The 20,188-nt window shown below is 42.8% G+C and overlaps 1 protein-coding gene and 1 long non-coding RNA gene across 2 annotated transcripts; both read left to right on the forward strand.

Moving 5' to 3' along the window:
• Positions 1-997: 997 nt before the first annotated feature.
• Positions 998-1,417, forward strand: LOC127333025 (uncharacterized). Its single transcript, XR_007870888.2, has 2 exons — positions 998-1,061; positions 1,331-1,417. It is a non-coding gene; the product is annotated as an uncharacterized lncRNA (long non-coding RNA).
• An 11,865-nt stretch (positions 1,418-13,282) lies between these two features.
• Positions 13,283-16,562, forward strand: LOC127345588 (uncharacterized). The gene is made up of 4 exons (XM_051372084.2): positions 13,283-13,506; positions 14,739-15,348; positions 15,897-16,041; positions 16,176-16,562. The coding sequence occupies exons 2-4, from the start codon at positions 14,838-14,840 to the stop codon at positions 16,255-16,257; spliced, it is 738 nt and encodes a 245-aa protein (XP_051228044.1). The 5' UTR covers positions 13,283-13,506; positions 14,739-14,837; the 3' UTR covers positions 16,258-16,562.
• Positions 16,563-20,188: the final 3,626 nt, after the last annotated feature.

The raw sequence follows: 20,188 nt of genomic DNA on the forward strand, positions 1-20,188 counted from the left end.
GCCGAGACAGCAGTCCCCAATCCGACCGCGCCTCCTACCAGGTCGGCGCCGGCGAGCGAGCGGCGGCGGTAGCCGACGTGAGGGAGCCGGCGACGGAGTCCGGCGAACTTTCCAACCAGAAGACCTTTTTTCGCGTCGACATGGGCAAGCGAGAGCAGGTTCGAGGAAGCTCAACCCGTAGCACGACGAGATTCCCCAGCAGGAAGATCTTCTTCCCTGCCTGCTTCCCACCGTCGTGTGCTCCAGTCGGGCGCCTCCGACCAAGATCTCCTCCCCGCAGCTCTGATCTGGGCGCTCCCCAAATCCACCGCGCAGCTCCGATCTGGGCGGCCCCCAATCCCACCGCTCGGCTGCAGCCCCTACACGCCCATATCCACCCCTTGCTTCGCCGGCGGCCACCTGCTCGGCTCCCTGCGGGTGGGCTAGCGAAGACACCCTAGTGGACTGCCGCCGATCTCTCCAGCCCAGCTTCGGCCGCGTCCTGCTCGCCTCAGGTGAGAATCTCCGATTCTGAAGATGGGTGAACCTCTCCTAGTCTGACGTGAACATCTTATACTGCAACTTGTGTCATCTAGCTAAAAGCATGCGCTATGTCAACTGCGTGCCGAACTTCCACATCTTACAACAACAAGAAGAGCAAATATCAGTGCATACTGCTATGCATTTTCTTGTACTGATTGATTTGCTAGTTGGTTAGTAGTTGTTCTTCACGATCAAACTTTCTTTGATAAGCAGGGAGATACTTCAGTGGTTCATAACTTTAAAAAACGAAAGTTCAGTCATGTCATGGTACAAGTTCGCCTTTCCTTTACAGGAATTCATCAAGAAAGTCATTGAGCCAAGGGCCACCACTAGTGCAAACACTCTGCCCAACTACTGCCGGCACTGAATTGCTGCTTGTTCATGTATGAAACGGCCTACAGCCTACTCATGTTTACTTGCTGATGTATAGTCCTTAGCTCTTCTAATTGATGTGCCGGTAGAAGTTCAATAGTTCAGAATTCCCGATTCGGCAGAGATAGCAGTTAACTTCCACGATGCAGTTGAGCGTGAAGCACCAGGTTCTGGTGTTCAGTTTTGCTATTATTCTGCACCTCAGTTTATCTGTTGCTCATGGACTAGTTCTACAGTACATTTTCTGAAGTTCAGTTCATCCTATTGCGTGGAGTTCACTTGTCATGCTACAGTTTAGATGATCTATGATGGATTGATTATTCATGAAGTTTACTTAGTTTAGATGATCCCGGATTGATGGATTATTCAGTCTTTGTATTATGTATAAACAGGGCATTGCACTGATACAAACATGTGCGCCATTATTATTTTGCAGTTCTGCATCTTTATCAGCTGCAAGAGGACAGCCGAGTCTCGTGAATGGACTGTTGTTGGGCCTGCGAATGGACTACGGTCGACCTGGTGAGTCTCCTGACCTAGCTACCTTCTTGTTCTCCCTTTCTGGAAGTTCAGAGATGGGCAGTTGGCGCAGTTCAATATGTGCTGCGTGCGTGGTTTTTTTAATTGTTTGTGAGATTTTTTAAGGCCATATGAAAACTCAGTTCGTCGTGTGAGAAAGTTCACCTCGTGCATTCGCGAAGTTCAAATAAAATTAAACGAATTTCTCTTTTGTTGGACAGTTCACTTGGGACACAAGGGGAAGATAAATTTGTAGATTGAGAAAGTTTGTTTTATTGATCTATGAAACAAACTAAAGGATCACAGTGAATTCATTAGGTGTAAAAGTGAAGTTCACTCTACAAATAAAAATGAAGTTCGCTAGGCATAAAAACCGAAGTTTGTTTCAGGAAATGTAAAAAAAAATCAGTGTAATAGAGTCCTTGCCTGCTTCTCATTGCAACAGTGTAATAGAATCCTTGCTTGCTTCCGCTATGAATTATTTTACATTTCAGTCTGATGTCAATACAGTAACATTTGCTAATGAAAGTGGTGATCTCATTTATTCTGGAAGTGATGATAATCTGTGCAAAGTAGCTTGCACTTACAAACTATTATGTTTGATCATATATGACTGAGTTGCTTTCAGATTAATTCACAATTTGAAACATATGAAGCGTGAAGTCTTTTTATGTTGCAACCTCCAATTTCTGAAAGATAGACTGATTCTGGATGATTTTGCGTGAAGTAGAGTGGCAGATGACATGTCATGATTCCTGACAAAAAAAAGAATGTTTGAAATATCAGGAAACAGATGATGCATTTGGCAATATCCTAACTTATCGAGTTTGTTCCTTTAGTCCAGTTTATTACCAATAGATGACCCTTTTATAGGAAAAATAACTGCCGCTAGTTCATGCGTGGACTCCTGGCAGTGCCACCATGAACTCCGGCTCTCCCGCATAGCCAGAGCTTCCCCACGGGACAAGCGCCACCGCAGTTCGCATGCCCCATCGCAGTAGTTCGCATCGCTCTCCACAAAACGTGAACCCATTTATTATGCTACTCTGTGCACTCAATTTATTATGTCAAACAAGTTGTCCACGAGGTTGCATCTATTGGAAGTTAACTTTTCTTTGCTGGGGAATCCACTTGGGTGCGGGCAGTTCACTTCTTACCTCCTATTTATGTTGTTATGAAATGATATTGTGAACTGCCCGTGCTATGATGCTTCCTTCATGTATTATGTGGAGAAAGATAAGTGGAAGCTTTCTCCGTATGTAATGAAGTTGATGCTTCCGGTGTGGTGCACGGTAAAGTTTTATCCGTATTGGGCTCAAAAGTAGCATACTGGAAGAGATTGGTAACTGCAGTCGAGAAGAAGTTGATGTGGTTTTATGCAGTTTCATCTTCCTGGTTGTTTCATGCGGCAAGTAGTTCAATATTTTCTTGTCTAAAGTTCAGTTCAACGAGTTCTTTTTGTCTGCTTTGAGGTTTAAACAAACGAAGAAGGTGTGGAAGTTAACCTTTATTTTCCTGAGAAGTTCAGTTTATCTCTTATGCTTGTGAATTTGAGTAGATGTTGCACTCCAGTGATATGATAGGTAAACATAAACTCTCAATGCTATGCCAAAATCTTAATTTGGAGGTTTACTCTCTGTCCTTCAGAACAAGTTCAATTGGTCTAGTGCAGACAATTCATTTTTTCGGCATAAAGGGTTCAATTCATGCACGAGGAAAAAAGGCTGAATTTTTTTTGTCACGAAGTTCACTATTTTGAAATCCGGAAGTTAGCTTCTGTTGCTAATTTTTCTTCTACTTCTGCATGATGAGTGGTACTAATTAAATTACTCTCTGTTAATGTCACTTGCATTTTTCTTTAATGTCTCAAATTGTATGGTGTAATCAAGCTTGATTGTAACTATGATGAGGTTTTAGTAAACATGGAATGTTGCTATGCTGCCCAGCATTTAGTACCACAACCTGCTTTTAGCACATGTTTGGATAGAACAATATACCAGTTTTTGATATCTTTGTGCCAGATTCACCTGCAGTTCACTTTGTGTAAAATGGCAAGTTTACTTTTTTTATTTTTATTTTGGGGGAGTTCGTTTTATGCGTTCTGTTGTTATTGATGTGTGGCTGATAGAAAGAGAATAGAAGTTCACTTTTTTCTATTGACAAGTTCACTTTTATATTTCTAGGAATTTTCGAAGCACCAGACAACTCTCTATTTGTTGTCCGGCCGCTGGAGTCCATTAGAAGTTCAGATGGAGGATCCCAGCATCAAAAGGTAATTGAGACCCATGTTGTCCTGTTGTTCACAATAATAGCGGAGTTATTATCTTCTCACATTCAAAACTGCTCTAGGAAGCTCCCTACATTTCGTTCTTGATGCGCAGATACAAAATAGAGAGTATGATGTGAATATGGAACCTCCCTTAAGCTAAATCTTTATTTATCTTATTGCATCCAAGTCTATCATTGCTTGTGTTTATGATTTATCTTTATTTATTTCACTAACTAATCTTGTAGTGAAATATTATTTTCTGGTACATCAGGTTTTAGAGATACACTATATTTGTGGCTTGTAAGTGTTTGTGTTTATGCTGGATAGAAGAAATTTTATTTCTTCTTTGAAATTTAGATGCAACTAATAGACTTGATCCCTGTGATCTGTTTGTGTAGAATGAATCATGCATGTTAATCTAGAAAATGCATTGTTGCTTGTGGATGATCTATTTTTTGTGATTTTTATGCCGATAAGATCTATGGAATTATATCATATGTGAAGTTCACTTTTTTATATGACTTAACTATCATCACAGTGCCTTACAAGAACGTTCAGCATGAGCAGTAGTTGTGTTGTAAGTTCTGGAATACTCTCCCTGTCTAATTCACTCCATCTCTAGTTGATTTATACATAGGACACTTACCTTTTGCATTGATTAATTCATCAATTGATTCAATAATTCAAAAGAAAAGAAGTTCATTATGTTCATGCAGCAAGTTCACTTTCTTTTATTTTGGGCTACGTTCCGCATGGTGGTTTAGCCACAGCACACTAAAAAAGGTGTACTGTGGTTGCAAAGTTAAATTGTATTTGTTGAAGAGGTTCAATTCGTCTCGTGAGGGGAGTTCACTATTTTATTAGGACAAACGATTCGATTTGTGTCCGCACGATAAAAGTTCACATTTGTTTTTGACACGAAGTTCACTATTAAATTCGAAGTTAGAATCATATTTTGGCACAATACAGAGGTTGTGCACTTGGGACAATTTCACCACTTCGATTTCAGGCGGTTCTCACACTTGTTTATTTTGGAAGTTCGCTTTTCTGTTTTCGAGAAGTGCATAGGAGGCTCTGGAAGTATCATTAGTTGGCATACTTCTTGTTAAATAGATGAATGCTTATTGGCCTGACTAAAATTATTGAGTAAGCTATTTAAAATAGTATATAAAGTAGTTCACTCACATCATCTCGGTAGTTCATACCCGTAAAGTATATAGTTCATTTTGGGCAGTATGCTTTTATCATCTCGACGGTATAAAAATGCATGAATGCTTATTGGCCTGACTAAAATTTTACTTATTTTGTGCTTGTTGGGTATTATCATGTTTTGCTCTATACAAAACCTAGAAGTCCATTTAATCATGTCTGATAATTTCAGTATATCAGGCAATTTCAATTCGCCTGCATAACAATTTAAAACTTCTTGGAAGTTAACTTTTCTTTGGACTTTGCTACGTAGTGCTATAGCACTATTTAGTCTACCGGAGTGCCCCACCTAAATTAGGAAATAAATTCGTCCGGCATCTCTGCGTTCTAAAAATAGAAATACTAATTCCCCACGTCTCCTCCAACCGCCCAGGTCAGCGCAGGAACTACGGAGAACTCCATTCAGTTTCTCTGCTCGGTTGCAAGTTTTTGACGAGTAAAAAAAAAAGGGAGGCAGCAGCCCTCAGAAACAACACACCACACAGCAACTAGTTTTGTGATCTCATTTGAAGATGTAAAAATTGCAGTGGTGAATGTAGAAAAGAAGATAAAGTTACATCCAGTTGAATCAAACCTGGAATCACAAAAGCATACTAGTGTGTTAACCTTGATCCATTAGATATTCTAGATGTAGAAAAATAATAAAAAATACATCCAGATGCCTAAAGTTTCACCTAAAATTGAGAAAAAACACCTAGAAACTTTCATCAATCTAGATGTAGAAAAAGGGTAGGAAGTACATCTAGTTACAAAAATAACCCCCAGAATTAGGAGAAAAATTACTATTCATACATCCAATTACAAAAAAATTACTTACAGAATTGACAAAAAAATTAAGAGTAGTACAACCCGACACAAAAAGTTACATCTAGCCTGACAGCTCGTCCATTTGTAGCTCGAAAATCTGCCAAAATTACTTAATCTACCCAAATCGAGCGGAGCTAGAGGTAGGATAGTCTGCGGGAGACCTGAGGCCATGAACAAGGCGACGACCTCCCAAGGTACAGCCGCAAGGCCGAACGCCGCCTCCATCGCGCGTCCGCCCGTCGGAGATCGTGTTCGCCGGGGCCGAACCGGTGAGCTGCTAGCGGAGGTCGGCCGCGCCGGCCGCTTGGCTGAGTCGTAGCCGGAGGTCACGCGCGCCGGGCCGGGCGGCTGAGTCGCCGGCGGAGATCGAGCGCGCCGGGGCCGGGCGGGTGAGTCGGCGGCGGTACGCACCACCGCCGCCTCCGGTTCCCGGCGTTGGGGAGAGATGGGATTCCCGGCTTTGGGGAGAAACGAGAGAGGCCGATTTGCGTACGAAGACAAAGACCACGCGAGAAGGAGGTGAATTTATCAAGCATGCCTCGTCCATGTGCAGCACATGAACCCCTCAACGTTTCAGATGAACCGTTAGATGGAGATCCGACGGGCACAAGCGGGAAGCACTGTGTAAGACAACACAGTGCCCTGGCAATAATTAGAATTCTTTTGGGGGAATCCACTGCATCAGTTGGAGTAGTCCGCTTCTGGCTAGTATGAAAAATAGTAGTTCACATTATTATGAGATGCTTCCAGCTAGTATGAAAAATGGTAATTTACATTATTATCAGGGCCAGTTCACTTTCTATATTTGGGAAGTTCGTTTAGTCTGTCTAACTATTACAGTTTAAAGAACACAGGTGGCACTTTGCGACATACATCGTGGAGGAGGACCTACCTCTCCGTCGTATAGCCTTCTGTTGGCACCGAGACTGTAGTTGAACTATCTCAACCTGAATTTAGACGATAGCAATGTGTAGTTCAATCTGTGTCAGCCATGAAGTTCAGATAGCAATGAATGTGATAGATGTTTTTTACTTGCCTAGATACTACTAGATGGATGGATTATTCATGAATACTTCTCTAAATACTATTGTGCAGAATCTGGCGTTGTCGCTTGCTTGAGATAAGGTTGCGCGGGTCAACTACAACTCCTCGGTATCGACGGGAGCAAGGCAAAGGGCCGAGCGGAGCAAGGCAGCAGGCAGCAGCCATCAATTTCCGGACATCAATCCAGCGGCAGTGTGGAGCATTTGTTGCCATACGTGCTAATCGGTGATGCTCCTTTTTTGTGAATGAAGCAGATCCTCTCACCGTCTCACAGGAGTAGCTTTCAAATTGATGCTCCTTTTTTTGAATGAAGCAGATCCTCTCACGGGAGTAGCTTTCAACTTGTATGTTGGTGCTTCTAAACTGCTCCAGCTTGGCTACTTTTTTTTTGTAGTTTTGTGCCTTTACCAGCTATGTTTGTACTGTTGCAGCCAAAAAATGATTTTTGTGCAGTGCACAAAACAGATTAAATATTAGAATATGTAAAGTAAAGTACTGGCAATTTGAATGTGCTTGATGTTCAATGGGAAACTTACTTTTTGTGGGCATTCACTTTGGCAATGGTGCGAAGTTCACTTTGCACCATCTGGATGTTCAGTTCAAAATATGTCAGAAAATTCACGTCGCACAAGGCAGAAATTTATCTCTTCTAGGACTTCAGTTTGACCACAACGGAATTTCATTTTTCACTATGCAGAAGTTTACCTTAAAATCACTGGAAGTTTGTGCAAACCTGCAGGAAGTTTACCATTTTGTGGGATGTAATTTTGACCACGATGGAAAGTTCACTTTGTACTATGCGGAAGTTCACCTCCAACATATCGGGAAGTTCATTTTTTTACCGCGACCGGAAGTTCACTAACAGCTAACGGGAAGTTCACTTTCATATTCGAGCTGCTCACGCACTCCGTCTTTTCCTGGGCGGAAATCATACGCATAGAAATTGTTCGTACGACCATCGATTACAAAAATCGATCAAATCCACATACAATTAACACTAATATAACTCTAGTAATACCCCAACACACCATAATACCACACCTAATCAATCTAGATGAGCCAATTCGAAAATTTCTAGTGTCGGCGTTATCTTCGTTTTTGCGTATTTCTAAAATTAAACTTAAATCTTTTAGAATTTGGAAAAACATTCAACATGAAAAAGATGCGCCTAATCAATATCTTTTCAACTCAATATCATTTGGAACATTCCAACAAGTGGTCCGGAAATAACCCCCTAAAAAGTACGAAAAACCGAGAAATTCAAAAAGTTGAATCAAGTATTTTCAAATCTGCTCTTAAACTGTAAAGAATTTGGAAAAGTGATCTTCATGAAAAAGATGCGCCTAGTCATCAGCTTTCCAACGGCATATCATACACATCAATCAAATAAACGGTTCGAAAATTAGACCCCCAAAACTGCGCGGAAATTAAGAAATCCGCGAAAACGTTGTTTCGTATATTTAAAATTATTTCTAAACAGTAGAGAATTTGGGAAAACGTTGAACATGAAAAAGTAGCGAAATTTCCGTGCGAATCCAACGGTATATTATACGCATCAATCCGATAAGCGGTTTGAAAATCATCGTGAAAATACTGTCCGCACGAACATGCAATTCTGGTATTCCGTCGAGAAGTTCACTAGGAAACACCCGGAAGTTCAGAAAGGGTTCGAGAATAGTTATTCTCGAACCGGTTCGAGAATAGCAGACCTAATATATATATATATATATATATATATATATATATATATATATATATATATATATATATATATATAGGATAAATACTTCCTACTCCTGGGTGTAACTACACCCACGTCTCATATACTACCATACGGAAGTATATAACATACTTTATTGGTTTGAGTATGTTTGTACACTATATCTAAGATACTCCATACCAACTTTGGTAAAAAAAATTAAATACACCATAGTTTGCACTATATATACAAAATACATGCATATTTATATGTAAAGAAATAGTGTACGTAAAAAAGTGTACATACTACCTACAAAGTAGTATATATACTACCAAAATATTCTTATATACTTCATACTACATGTATATACTCTTCGGTATGATAGATACTACCTAGATTGTGTGAAACACACGTGGGAGTAACTACACCCGGGTGTAGCATGAATATATATGGGTATCTCATACAAAATGAAAATCGTGCACTCACGAGAAACTAAATATATGGAGATTGATTGTGCAAGTATTTTTATCTCTGGACAAATTGTGATCCCTAGTGGATTGTGGGAAGATGATCATCTTAAATTGATTCAACAAGCAATTCACCCAAAAGTTCAAACTGATAGATAGAGACGGCATTATTTTCACCAAAAGTATAATGAAATTCTGTGATGGAATGAGAATGGAGAATTTTCGGAAAAATAGAGTAACCGGTCTCGCTAGTGAACATCTAAGTGGTAAAAAGTGCAGTTCAAGAGAAGAATTAACCGTCTGACTCTCATACGATTGTCACGATTGTTCGTATCAAGTTGCCACGACCGAAAAATTGTCACCGCGAGATATGGAACAAATGAAAGCCCGTCAACCAAATCGAGGCATTGACTTATTTTAGGCCATGGACGTGGGTCTCTCAAACAATACGATACAGAAGTCGTGCACACAAAACTAAAATTTATTTGAAATGTAGTTTCATATAAAAAGAAGTAGTAGCAGTATACATTGTTCAAGAGAGAAGACTTTACTGGTTCTTAGCTTCTTGCACAATAGTGAATTGTCATGTCAACTTGCCCACCACAAATGAATTGCCACGGCCAGCCGTCAACCGGATCGAGGCTGTTTTGAAGTCATGGACGTGGGTCTCTCAAACAATACAGTACAATATACAATACAAAAGTCGTGCGCAGGAAACCAAAATTTGTTCACAGCATTAGCTATTGAGAATTCAGGATATGTCCAAGGTCACCTTTCTTTTCTGCAATTCATTTCTTTTCTTCTTCTACTCCATATTATTCGTACAGTAGTAGTATTATAATTAGGTGTATATCACATATAAGTATTGTGTTGTTGGATAAATACAATCGGAGTGCCGTTCTTGTGTCGACTGGTTAGCACGTAGCAGGTGAGTAGATGACAGACACATCGACGCGCGTAGCACTCACGCGGCGTCGCGGTCGCGGTAGCTTTTGGTCCAGCTGTGGCTGCTGGCGGGCGGACATGTCCACCTCCATCCAACCTTTCCATTTGTCCCCACAAGACTAGATAGAACTTGATCTTCTGGGACGGCGATGTGAAGATGGATTACAGCTTTATTACTTTATCTCTCGAGGCTTGAGAAGGGATCATCAACTTCCCATCTGTGTTCTTTATTTGCTTCTGCCAGTTGTGGTTGGAACAACCGGCTACACGTATATACGTACGTGGAGATCAATTAGATGGGGAGCCCCTTGCTTGCTTGTCTGATAGCGGTGAAGCTCTAGTTGGGACAGGCTTAAACGTGGGGTTTAGATGGGAACTACTACCTTGCCGGTGGATGGTGGGCTTGTAAGTAGGGGTTACAAACTGTTGGGTTTTGTCGTACTACCTTTATCCCAAGGCTTAAACTTATTTTTTTGGAAGGTCAAACTATGTTAAGTTTGATTAAATTTTATCAAAAAATATTAACATGCAAAGTACAAAATCAATATCATTAGATAGATAATGATATATATTTTTTCATATGGTATCTATAAAATATCATATTTGTTCATATGTTTTTCAAAAATCAATATCATTAGATAGTATGTTAAGTTTAACTTTTTAAAAATAATATAAGTCTTAAGTTTTGTGAGGCAGGTAGTATGTCCTCCCCTCTCTGGCAAGGCTACAATAGTTGAGAGTCCATAGCCGTAGACTGGGACAATCCGATGCCACCTCCGTCGGAATAGTAGGTAGGAGTAGATTTAGGGTTTGTAGATTGTCCTACATGGTGGGTGGCAACTATGCCTAGAGTGAGACATCGGATCCCCACGGCTGTGTTTGGCGCTGCCTTGTCTCTCTCCTCTGCTTCACGGGTGCTCCGGTGGTCGGAGGCGTATGTGTTGCGGCGGAGTAAAGCAGAGATCTCCATAAATAACCATGTTATCTGCCGTGGCGGCCAACGTTGGAGCTGCTACTCCTCTTCTCTCACTCGTCATGAAGACGGGGATGAAGGGGATCTGTGTTGGCTCTAGCGGGTTGGTGGCTGCATATGCAGCAGGGTAGCATGCGTCCTACTGTTCGAAAGTTCATCACAGCGTACACTTCGTAGTAGTTCTTCAGGCCCGAAGGGCGGCCCCTCAAGCCTCAGTTGACAGTGGTTGTTGCCTTTTCCGGCTTTCGACTTCCGGTCTTCACAACCTCCAAGCAATCGGGGCACTGCAAAGGTTGTCTGGTATCGGCGTATTTGGCTACAATCTCCTCGTCCCAAGTGTTGTGACGGGCCCTATTGCGGTGGAGAAGGAGCTAAACTGAATTGTTTTTCATGCTTTTCTTCTAAGGGTCATTTGTGCATATTGTAACGGCCAGCTTGTATTTTATGATTTCTTAGTGCCTTTTTTTGTAGAATGTAACTTCACCGCTGCTAATGGATGAAGCTCCTTGTCCTTTGGGACCGACACCTGGTAATAAAAAAAATCTTTAGTTATCTCTTGGGCTGAAAGAGATCATTAGCTAGCCATCCGACTTCTTTGGTACTCCCTCGTTTCCAAATTAGGATGCATGTTAGAGCATCTCCAATAGCCGCACTAAATTTTGGCATTGTAAAACCATTTTGCAGTGCGTTCCATCCGTTTTTCGTGCGTGAGGTCATATTCTTCTCCGCTAGAAGCTCTAAATTTTGGAGCTCTAAAACTAGGTAGTTGTTTCTGCGGGCGATTTGTACCGCATGCTCTTTCTGGCGTTGTATATATAGTGGACGAGATAGCGCTTTTGCAGCGCGCTCCACTTTACAGCACCGGTTGCAGCATCTGTTAGAGTGTCAATTTCCGCCTCTCGCGTGCTATACTAGTTGCTTTTTTGGATACAACGCGGGTTGGAGATGATCTTAGTTTTAGTTAAAGTCAAACTTATTAAACTTTGATCAAATGTATAGAAAATAATAACAATATCTACAACACCAACTCAAATGTCAATAGAACCATCATGAAATATTTTTACATATTATATGCATTTGATATTATGAAAATTAATATATTTTGTATATAGTTACGGAGTAGTAAATTTTTATGAAGTTTGACTTTATACAAAACTAATATGCTTCCTATTTTGGAAAGGAGGGAGTATCTGCTTCTGCCATTCCCGGTTGCGGTTGGATCAAACCGGCTAAGGCTGGCCATAATGCAAAGTATCATATAGTGGTATCATGTATATTATACAAGTCTATGATACTACTCCTATAGTGGGTAGTATCATCTAGTAGTATCATAATCTCATGATATTTAATTATTTGTAGAATCTCAATGCAATTGTGTGTATAGTATGTATTTGTCATTAATTTTTTTAGTTTCACGTGCTATGATACAGTATCATATTATGATACCACTACTAGCATATTTATCCTCATTAATTATAGTGCCACATCAGATTTTTGCCCAAGTGACATGCATGATACTCCTTCCTTATGATATGGCTAAGCTAAACGTGGGGATTAGTTGAGTAGCCGCTTGGTACTTGAGAGGGGGTGAAGCTCTAGCTAGTCGGGGAGGCTAAACGTGGCGATTAGATGAGAGCTGTTACCCTGTCGGTGGGTGGTGGGGCTTGTAAGTGGGGATTCCATATGTGCAAACCGTGGTGTTTAGTTGACCAGACAGCTTTTTACGAGCTACGTAAGGTCCTCTTTTGTACTACGAATGTGAGCAGATTTGAACAGGTTGCATTAACTGAGCCCACGGTTTGGGTTTCACACACTGGCCGTAAGCTTGTGAGATTATGTACTCCAAGTTACGTTCAAGCCTTGATAGTACGAAGTTTCATTTAAGAATTCGTGGCACAAATTTAACGCTACGAAGAAATGCAAATAATAAAAAAAAACTGTGAACAAAATAGGGTTTGCAAAGTCGTGGTCAATCCGAGGACCCCAACCGATAGACATAGACCGGTCGTTTAAAACACTAGTTATGGGTTGGCACGACCGAAAAACAATAATACGCACGAGAAAAGGACGAAGAGGCGGACACGACGATTAAGCGAATATTCGCGGCACCCAGCAAGCAAATCCCCCTTCTCGCTCACCATTTCCCGGCCGTCCTAAATTTAGCCATCTGTCGTCCCGACCACTCACACGCGATCCTCACCGTCCGTTCCTCCATCCGACGGCTCCCACCTCGTCCACACCAAACCTCGGGGACAATTGCAAAAATAATAGTAGAGCAAATCTGAGAGTGGGGAAATAGCATAAAAGCCCTCCATCCGACGGCTCCCACCTCGTCCACACCAAACCTCGGGGACAATTGCAAAAATAATAGTAGAGCAAATCTGAGAGTGGGGAAATAGCATAAAAGCAAAACGGGGCGCGTGATTTCCGAGGCAAATCCGGATGCTTCCAACCCATACCATACCACCACGGGGACCCTCTCTCCTCCTCCTCCTCCTCGATCCCTCGGCCAGGTCGCCTCTTTCTCCTCCTCCTCCCCTCCGTCCGCGTGGCCTGCGAGCTCCACCTCTGGATTGCCGCTGCCCCGCCCCACCCCACCCCGCGGAGTTCTCGATTCGTCGGGGGGAGATCGGCCGCCGGCGCGCCCGGGGGTCACCATTGGCCCGTGCTGAATCAACAGGTGGGTCACCGTCTCGCTTTTCTTGCTTGCTTTGTTGATGCTGCCTTTTCTTTCTGATGATGATTTAGCCGTTGGGGATTTCTTGGTGTGCGGGACGGGGAGGGAGACGGTGGGGATTCTTGATTCGGTTCCCCGACTCGGTCCGGCGCACGATTCGGGCGGAAAGGTGGATGGGGGTTCCTTTCATCGAGCGATTTTGAAATTTTGTTCTTGGATTTTAGCGGTGGTGTTCATCCGGGATTAGAGATTTGTCTCCCCTTCCGCTGCAGTTCTTCCCCCCGATTTCGTACGAGTTGTTCCTGTTCGTGCATTGGGTCTGTGCGATTGTCCCTTTCCACGGCCGATTTGCTCGGCGGGGCGGCATTTCCTTGGATTCTTCTTGCGGAGGTTGGTCGCTTCCGCGCCTCTGCTGTTCCCCATCGTCATTTCCCCAGGTTTCCGGCAGTTGGCAGCGGGTGTACCAAAAATCCAACTATAGTTTCCCTATTTTTTCTTCGTTTCCCCGGCTATTTAGGCGCTGAATTAATTAGTCCCAACCTTTCCGCTGCCTTTGGGCGGATTCCCTGCCCCGATTTGGGCGGAAATCAATGGTTCGGCCGACTCCTCACCGCACCAATTTGGGCGGAAGTGTATGCTTCTCTTTACCCCCGATTTAGAACAGCCTGAAATGCGGATGCCTACTCATCTGATTCGGTTTTGGGGGAACCTAAAAATAGCCATTGCTCTCCTGCCAAACGGTGGTTCCAAATCGTAGCTAGCCATCCTCCGTTTCCCCTCAAACAAAGCAACATGTAGCGTCGTTCGTTGGCCTTGTGGAGGAAGTGATGCGATGCTTTGTTTCGTTGCAAACCTGCGTGTGAAATGGGGTAGAGTGGCGGCGTGTTTAGCGCGTAAGCAGGACAAGGATTTGGGGACTTTGCGTGCTCCTCTCCTACGTTTCTGCTTAATTCAGGTGGTATTTGCGTTTGTTGCGTCCTTTGCTTTGGACCAACTGCTCTTAGAATGCAAGCAAGTTTCGTTTCCCTCCTATATTTTCTACCCCCGTTTGGTGTCTCCTAGCATTGTTATCCTTGTGCGTTAGTTACATGGGATTAGGCCGACCTGTTTGATGGTTTGGTAATTCAGGTGGAGAAAGGGTCGGATTTTGTTTCCCTTGTTTGGAATCTGTGGCTGTGGAACATATGGACTTTTAACCAACTGGACCTAACTTGTTGCCAAACTTATCTGTGCAGGCAGGCAGGCACTTTCTCAGAGGCTTTTTCTTGCGATTCAGGGAGGAGGGCAACATTTTTGTCTCTTGATGCTTTAGAAGCATTGTTCTGCCAGTACTGATGGAAGCTAAGGGCATGAACGACCGGGATACTTTGATCGATTTGGAGAGCGGGAACAACCTTGTTATTAGTGAGTATAGCCATGGAACGGATGCTAATTTTGGAGTAGCAAGGGCAGCATCAAATGGCTCGTCAAATGAGGCCAAGGATGACGGGAATCAGCACATGGATTGCTCCCCGCCCTGTACTGAAGCTGCTGCCAGGAATGGGGATGACAGGAAGTCCGAGGGGGAGGAGAAGCTGGGCCTTTTGGATAGCTCTGGAGGCGAGAAGGCAAAGAAGAAGCGGTCCAAGAAGCCGCCGCGCCCACCAAGGCCACCGACCGTTCTGCCGTTGGACGCTTCTGACCAGAAGCTCCTAAATGAGCTGAATGAGCTCGCTTTGTTGAAGCGGGCAAGGATCGAGCGGATGAAGGCTTTGAAGAAGATGAAGAACGCCAAGCATTCCTCAACTAGCAATTTCTGTCCCATGATCGTCACCATTATCTTCTGCCTCGTCATTCTCTGGCAAGGTATACCTTAGTAACAACCTTAGTATCTCGTATATGTTGTCTTTGTATGGAAGAACAAAAATGTGTTCACCAATGAAATAAAGCCTTTCTTGGTCCTGAGTCTAAACTTGTCAAATGCAAGTTTCTCGGTGATACAGTCATGCTGATTGCTGCCAGTGGAAGTTAACTATACACTTTACAATTACTCTGATGAAATCTTTGAAACATAATTGCCATGAAGCTAGATAATATTGCTAATCCTTCATTATGATGTTTTTGAACACTCATGTTTATTATTGAGCAATCAACTATATGTATCGGATCAAATTGTTTTTCCATGGCAATTATGTTAGAGTTGATATGGATATCGACTTTGGGCAATGCAGCGACCCAATGCTGATGTATATATTGAGTTTAGTACTTTATACATTTTCAGGCCAAGGGATCCAAAACTTACTGACATTTAGAAATACTATGTACATCATCATGTGAAACCGCCTTAGTTCTTCAAAATTTATTGTTCTTGAGAAAACACATGTCCTAATCTTCACTATTTTGTTACCCTGCAGGATTTTTCTCAAGGCAAGCAGCAGGAGTAAGCTTCCATGGATCGCCTGAATCTTCAGTTAGAGAACATAACAGTCTGATCTCAATTCGGTTCTACAAGAACCGTTCTAGCATCAGACCTCAAAGTTCGACATCTGCCGCTCCTAAGTATGTGAACTTGATTTTTCAAAACAAAATAGTACAGTACCTTAAAATCCCAATAACCAGAGCTTCTTGCTACAACCTATTCTGTACCATGCTTGATGTGCTGCTGATACATGCACTTTATTCTGTCTTTGCAGCAACTTAGAAATGCGCCACCGAGACTGGAGATCCCTAGCAAATGCCGAGAGGCTGCGGCAAGAACACGCTGGCCGGGCATGACCCCTGGGCGGCACCAAGACAGCTGTTGCCGTGGCGCACGCTGCGCTGCTTGCCATTTTGAAGCTCACCACGGCAGGTCGATGTAAATCTGTGGGACTGTTTAACGCCCCTCGAGGCGCCTCGCTGTAAATGAACCCTCTAGTGTGTGTTCTGCGTGCGTGTTCCTCCGGGTTCCATGCTGCTAACCAGTGGACTTTCCTGTGGTAATGGCACCTGGTAAGTCTCTTCAGAGCAAGCTGTATGATGATTACAATAATAAGGCTTGCGAGTGATAATAATCTAGTCTGATCTGGTCCTGTCGTGAAGCAAGTGTGGTGCATGATCCTCAATCTATATTCTTCTTGGCCGTCCACAGCTCAGAGTGTTCGTTTTACACTGTTGACTGTTTAGAGCTGAGACTCTGGCCGGTGGTGTTCTAGATCTGCACACAGTTGTACAAACAGCACGGCAGCTGCATTTGTTATGTGTACAATAATGTACTCAAGTATGGCCAATCAATCAGATTTGATTCAGATCCTTCTTGGTTTCTTCTCTTTCCATGTGCTTTTCGCATGGTAAACGCTATCATGGCATTGATTAATGGAAAGCTGAGCTAATCTTGCTTGATGAGATGGCTTGGTACTTTGTCGACATAGATCTTCGCTGTCACATTGATGGCACCTCGAAATAACAAGTTGACTACAAACTAGTCTAATCATCAAAATGAAAACTGTCTACAATTGTGAATGTATATATGAATCAATATACAAAGTTTTCGACTGTCATGAGTGTATGGGGCATAAAAGAACGAGCATGGATAAATCGAGGTTGAGCCATTCGAAGCCTTTTATTTTATAAAGAATTAAGATGATTTGCACTTTCATGTAGACTAAAATACAAAGTAAATTTGTATTGAGATTTTATCATTGACTACATCAAAAAGAATTCTCATATTTTTTTGAAAACTCTGTAGTATGATTTTCCAAAAAAAAAAACATAAAGGCTACATGTAGCTCAACCTTTTTTTTTGCGAGAAATCCACCGATCTATTAATAATCATCAACAGTAGTACAAATAACCCAAAAAGTAAAGAAAATTACAAATTGGTATTCGGACCACCTAGCGACGACTACAAACACTAGCACGAGCCGAAGGCGCGCCGCTGTCCTCGCCCCTCCATCGCCGGAGTCAGGCAAAGCTTGTCGTAGTAGAGCTTGTTCTAGTAGACAGACGGGAAGTCGTCGTGCTAAGGTCCCAAAGGACCAGCGCACCAGATCAGCAACCATCGCCAATGATGACAACCGTAGATCGGAAGAGACTATCATGAAACCACACCAACAAACATGAAAATCGACCGGATCCCAGCAGATCCGACGGGCACAGAACTCCACGCGCCCTCCGACAGTGCTAGATGCACCACCGGAGCGAGGATAGGGCGGGGAGGACCTTATTCTGACTTCAGGATGTAGCCACCGCCTCACCATCCTAAAAAAGAAACTGAAAAGCAAACTAAATTAAGAACAGAAACTCCCCGCCGACGAGGGACCGTGGTCCACCACACCTCCAAGGCCCGAAGGCCACCGGAGGCGGAGCGGACCGGCGGTATCGCCGGCGAGGAGGACGGAACCCTAGATGGGTTTTTTGCCTTTTTTCCGCCGCCTCCTGGGTTCCCTTGGCACCGTACCGGTTCGTGAATGCTTACATGTAGCTCAACCTTAATTTTGAGTTTCTGGCCAAAACTTTAGTAACTCCATGACTTAGCTTTGTCTACACATAGGTAAATCACTTATTTGGGACGAGAAATATTAAATTTGAAAGGAAAAAGTCATCAAAGTCCAGGGAAGTGAGAGAACATACCAGTACCCCTTTGCTTTTGTTGATAATAAAAGAGTATATTTTGAGGGATGATAATAAAAGAGTATAAAAATGACAAAAGTTTCCACGTGGGCTTTTGGATCTCCCCATACTGGTGTTCGTTTCAGTTTAGGCTGGCAGCCTGGCACCGTTGGGAATCAAAACAAGGCCTCTAATTGGCCCTTTAAAAGAATATATCCGGTCTAAGTTCAGCGGTGTAGGCTCCCGCGGCCCAGGATCAGGTATCTCTATTTCCTGTTTGTTCTTTATTTTTTCAGTTGTTTTTTTCCTGTTTTACAAGGATCTGATTATTTCAGGAAAAAATATATTTGAACATTAGTTAGATATGAAAAAATTTAAAGTTGAACATTTTTGAATTTGAAAATTTTAAATTTCAACAAATTTTAAAATTGAACATTTTTTAATTTTAATAATTTCTAAATTTGAACAGTTTTCAAATCTGGACATTTACAAAAAATCAAAATTTGAACAATTTTCAAAATCTGAATATTTTCGAATTTTGAACAATTTCAAAATCTAAATATTTTCGAAATTTAATTTTTTTGGAAAATTGAACATTTTTGAAGTTAAACAATTTTCAAATCTTACAAACCGGCCGGATAAAGAAAACCGCACCAGAAACCCGTAAAATAAAAAAATCCAATCTAGAAAACCAGATAGGAAAACCAAATTAATAAAAGCAAAACAAGAAAATGGGCCTATCCCAAACCCCCGACCGGGGGTGTGCGGCACGAAGTGACCACCGACCTAATCGGCATATAGTAATCATGTTATTTGAGCCATATAGTGTGCACTAGGTGCGTCCAGTGTACTAATACACTAAGCTAGTCCCTGCCCGTTGGATCATTGGATCATGAGTTCATGACTCATGAGTTACTGATTCACATTGATGCATGCACTCGGTTTTACACTTACCGGCTGAGCTTAACGAAAATCAACCGGCAATCCACATACTCTCTTTACCATCATTTAATGCATGTATTTAAATTTTTATCGCAACACTATATATTTTGGACCGGGTGTTCAATTTGAGAGCAGGTTTCACCATCCTCTTCGTCTTCATGAGCTCTTCGAAACAAGATCAATGTTCAATATGTTCTCGAAAAGTAAAGTTTCTGAAAGGATCGGATGCCGCACCTAGGGGGGGGGGTGAATAGGTGCTAACCAATTTTTAGTTCTTTTTCAATTTAGGCTTGACACAAAGGTAAATTCTCTAGATATGCAACTAAGTGAATTTACCTATATGACAAGATAAACAACTAGCAAGATATAGCAACGCAATATAAGAGATATAATAGGATAGAGGTAACCGAGAGTGGAGCACGCGATGACACGGAGATGATTCCCGTAGTTCCCTTCCTTTGCAAGAAGGTACGTCTACGTTTGGAGGAGTGTGGTTGCTACGAAAGCCAAACCAACAGCCACGAAGGCTTCACTCAGATCTCCTGTGAGCAACGCCACGAAGGCCTAGCCCACTTCCACTAAGGGATTTGCTCGAGGCGGAAACCGGGCCTTTACAAGGTTCTTGCGGCACACATCCACAACCAAATTGGAGGCTCCCAAATCTGTAACAATACAATAATCAACAATAACATATCAACACAAATCAAATAGGGATCCAAAGAGGAACACTAACAAGGGGGCCCTCAAGCATAAGAGGGGGAAATGAAAAACGCTTCGGTGGGGATGTAGATCGGGGTCTTCTCCTTCGATTCTCCAAAGCACAAGTGATTTGGGTGGTTGAGGGAGGAGATCTGGCTATTTTGGTGTTCTTGGTGGCTCAGCAATGGAGGATGGAGTTCTTAGGGTTTGAGCAACATTCCAAGGTAGGTGAAGGGGGGGTATTTATACCCCACCAGCAATTCGGCCCGTTGGAAATGAATCGCCGGCAGTGCCGGCCTTGAGACGCCGGCAGTGCCGGACACAGTTCTGAATCAGTAGCTCGACAGGCAGGCCGGCAGTGCCGGGGTGCACTCACTGGCAGTGCCGGCCTGGAATCACCGGCAGTGCCGGGGTGCACACACCGGCAGTGCCGGCCCGGTGTTGCCGGCAGTGCCGGCCAGGTTCAGACTCCAGG

This window comes from Lolium perenne, chromosome 1 (assembly GCF_019359855.2).
Source record: "Lolium perenne isolate Kyuss_39 chromosome 1, Kyuss_2.0, whole genome shotgun sequence".
Lineage (NCBI taxonomy): Eukaryota > Viridiplantae > Streptophyta > Magnoliopsida > Poales > Poaceae > Lolium > Lolium perenne.